Here is a 3,831-nt window from a genome sequence, read left to right on the forward strand (position 1 = left end):
CGCTTTAGCGAAGCTCGACCTTACCGCCTGCAACGATTTATACGAGCCAGTCTCAAAAGTTATACTAGTTGAAACGTCATACGGGTGCACTCTCAAATCAAAGCAAGGAAAACCAGCAATAAATCCGATTCGCTTTTGTGAGAAGTTTCGTGACTTTTTTTGTTCGAAGTGGTACTTCTCTTCTCTGCTGATATGCAGTAAGTTTGACATGTTTTTTCTTATATGTTCTCAACATTTTAATAAAACTTATTAAAATTTTTAAAAATTACAAAACAATAGGGGGGGCTATAGCCCCCCCCCCCTAGCCCCCCCTTGCGCACGCCAATGTCCACATCACAAACTACGTCTAGCGTATAAAATATTTGCTAGGCTAATCAGACACTAATCCTGGATACAAATTAGCATTAACTTCTTGGCTCCGGCTAGTCACCATTATAAATGAACATTCTGCTAAAAATTCGACAACTCACGCATGAGATCAGCGTACAAACTATCTTCCACGAATGTTCGAAAAAATGCATGTATTTTTTTTGGTTCCAATTAACACCAAATTGCGAATACACAATTTTCGGCTGTTATCTGCCACTGTCCTGTTTTGTTCCAAAACAGTACAACTTCCCTAGAGCATGGCACAGAAGAGAACACCACCTGCTGATTGATTACTATATATAAGAAGCAAGTGTTACGATTTCCATTTCATTATTAAAGAACGTATTTCCGAGGAACATAGACTAATTATGGAATTTTACGCTTTGCTCGTTCTAGTGATTTTAGGATTAACCACTGTAGACTGCTATTTACGTACGTTAGTGATTATAACCTGTTATACTTTTCGTAGAATAACCCAACCGGTATTTCAAAACAGCACCTTCCATCATCGTCTGCCACCGATCGGATCCGGACTTGGATCAGTGCATAACGGATGTCGCGGATAAGCTACGACCAAACATCATGTCCGGCGATTACGGAAATGGAACCATACTACCGGCTGTGGATCCGGCGTACGTACGCCGGTTGGATATCGATGGTGGGTCCAGTCTGAAGGCCACTTTTGAAAACTGCACCATCCGAGGAGCGAGGACATTTCACATCGATAAGCTACAGTAATTGTGATTGGTTTTAAAGCGATTTATACGGTGTGATTAACGTTTATTTGTTCCAACTAGTTTCAATGTTCCGAAGAAGTCGATAAAAATTCTAGTCACCTTGGCCGAAATGAATCTGACAGGAAAATATAGTTTGAACATGAGCATCTCCTTGCTACAACTCGACGGACAGGGAGATTTTACTGTCAACACAAGTAAGTGTGATGATCGATCAGCAAAGGAAAAAAAAACCGTCCATCAAACGATCAATTTTAATTCCAGGTGACGTCAAATTATTGTTAAAAATTCGCTACACCCTGCACGAAGCGGATAACGGAAGGATGAGATTGCAGTTTCTGCCGATCGACTTCAAGGTCAAATTTGCCGGTGGTGTGAGATTTTATCTCGCGAATCTGCTCAACGGACGGCCGGAGCTGGTGCAGGCAGCCAACGATGCACTGAACCAGAATCCGGACCTGCTGCTGGAGAAAGCTATTCCCGCCATTCGGGACTTCTTTTCCGAAATGTTTACCACCATAGCCAACGGGTTGGTACGGGATGCCTATCTGGATGAGGTACTGCCTCTGTGATATTTTTTCTACGACGTGTGTGATTCACTGTTAGACTATAGCTGATAATGAAATTAGGATGTTAAGTAACCAGAACGACGACGAAGCGAGTGAGCGCCAGCTTTTGGTCCAAAAATCAATTCGTGATCTGCCATCGGCGCTCCAAAGTTCAGTCATCTTTAGTCCCCATGTTGTTTGTGTTTGATTAGATCGGTGATTAAATTCGTAAAGCAATTAGAAAAGCAAACGAAAATATTTCGCGGAAGATGATTCGCATTTTGTTTTGAATGTGTCATCCGTTTGAAGAACTTGGTAAATAAACGTGTTTTTCTCAATCGTTGAGAATACTTATGCGAAACGAAAACGTGCTGGTTTTAAAAAAGGAATTTAATAAAAAATATCTCATCACGAAGTACGCATTTTCAGCGCTAGATGGTACTGTAGGTATCAGTTTATTATTGCAAGTGAAAACACAAAAGTAGGGATAGGTAATGCCGTGGTATTGACGTAGGACAATTATTTTGTGAACAAGTTTTCTGCATAACGTTAAAAAATCCTGACCAGTGCGGTAAAATATCAATTTCAAACGAAAATATTCGTTTCAATTGAAACTGCGAGCCTTTCACTGTAAGCATACCACCACTATATCAGTTGAGTTCTGCTGCCGTCTTCGTTTGAGTCGCTCAGAGTTCACTGTCAATTGAATAACAGGTTCTGGTCATTTGACGTTTTTGCCTGTTTAGTTTCTATTGAAAACCTACCTCACATTAGCATGGTCTCAGTTAATGGAAGTGAACCATTCCAATGAACCACTCACAAATGAATATGAATGAACACTCACTGAGATGAAAATAACTCCGACCAAGATAATAAATACATATAGGGTAAAGGCTATGATAAGACGAGACAACTCAAGACGGATACAGGTAGGAACATTTTTTCTCTGTATGAGTGAGGTTGTCATTTTTTCGAGTATTGTTTTGATTTGGTAATAATTATTTTTTATCAGTAGTTTCGAGATAAAAATGTAAAACCCGGCCTTTTCTCTCTTTTCACCGTGCGCCAAAGAACCGGGATGCTCGTCCGGATGATTATGTTTACTACCAGCGGCCCGGTGGGCATGCTTAATTTTACAAGTTTAAACAAATTCACTCAAAAATGACAAATGTACCGACCCTTTCTTTCTCCTAATCTTGGAGCAGTTGTCTCTGTATTTTTAGTTTCTCACCTTTCTTTTATCCTGCTGAATGATTGTTGACAGATGACTGTATGCAGCTAGCGAGGTTGGCAGTGCAGCCAATTTCTTTGTCATATTTAGATATATTGCTTATTATAGCACATAATAATGACCGTTTTATTAACTCTTAATTTTCCAAAATGGAACTAATCAATCCAACATTTTTATCACATACTACATGTTTCTAGCAAATTTGGCCAGCATAACAGCCTATTTATCAGAATCAAATTTGCCACTAAAATTTATATAGAGATGGCCGTACTATCAAAATACAGAAATATACAGAAATCGTATTACTAGTTGCCTTGTCTTGTCTTAAGAGTAAAAGGTCGAACTCGTTAAAGGTCCAAGATGATAGATAACGGAAATCGATGGTTAAAGTCATTTTAAACGAAGGCGCAGTTGGTTGAGTGGTAAGCGTGACAGCCACCCATCCCAGTTGGTCTGGGTTCAATCCCAGCCGAGGTCGTAGAGATTTTTCTGAAAATTTTTCCTTCGGAAGGGATGTAAGGCCGTTGATTTCCGGTCCATGAGTTGATGGGTCGATATCTAGTTACTAACAAATGTCCTCCTCCCGTGATACTTTTGGAGTACGCAGTAGTATATACGGCCTCTAGCAAAAGCACTTGCTGTAGGCCGGACGAACGTTCCTTCTGCGATCTACTTTCGGGCCTGGCCGATGCCGGTTTTGATCAATAAACACTTTAGGATTACCAAGAGTTGCACATTGAAAGATGTTTTCCTAATCCCAAGCATAATTACCTTCTGATTCCCTGTGCAACTTCAGCTAGTCCAGATCGATAACGGAGTGGCAGCCAGGGGTGGTCGTATAAAGTCAAGCTCAAGTTCAAGCTCGATGGTTAAAGTCATTTTAAAATCAGAGATGAGGCAACATGGATACCATTTAAAAAGAGGTTTATTTGAAATCCAAGATGACGGC

General features: G+C 40.3%; 1 protein-coding gene across 1 annotated transcript; it reads left to right on the top strand.

The window, feature by feature from the left end:
• Positions 1-540: 540 nt before the first annotated feature.
• LOC131682358 (uncharacterized) lies at positions 541-3,363 on the top strand. Its single transcript, XM_058963778.1, has 4 exons — positions 541-801; positions 866-1,103; positions 1,167-1,300; positions 1,368-3,363. The coding sequence occupies exons 1-4, from the start codon at positions 738-740 to the stop codon at positions 1,673-1,675; spliced, it is 744 nt and encodes a 247-aa protein (XP_058819761.1). The 5' UTR covers positions 541-737; the 3' UTR covers positions 1,676-3,363.
• Positions 3,364-3,831: the final 468 nt, after the last annotated feature.

This window comes from Topomyia yanbarensis, chromosome 2 (genome assembly GCF_030247195.1).
Source record: "Topomyia yanbarensis strain Yona2022 chromosome 2, ASM3024719v1, whole genome shotgun sequence".
Taxonomy (NCBI): domain Eukaryota; kingdom Metazoa; phylum Arthropoda; class Insecta; order Diptera; family Culicidae; genus Topomyia; species Topomyia yanbarensis.

Bases quoted from the DNA above. Each gene is read 5' to 3' on its own strand.
- LOC131682358 (XM_058963778.1), top strand. From the start codon at position 738: ATGGAATTTTACGCTTTGCTCGTTCTAGTGATTTTAGGATTAACCACT. The intron at 802-865 runs GTACGTTAGTGA...ATTTCAAAACAG, and splicing joins CACTGTAGACTGCTATTTAC to CACCTTCCATCATCGTCTGC. The intron at 1,301-1,367 runs GTAAGTGTGATG...TTTTAATTCCAG, and splicing joins AGATTTTACTGTCAACACAA to GTGACGTCAAATTATTGTTA.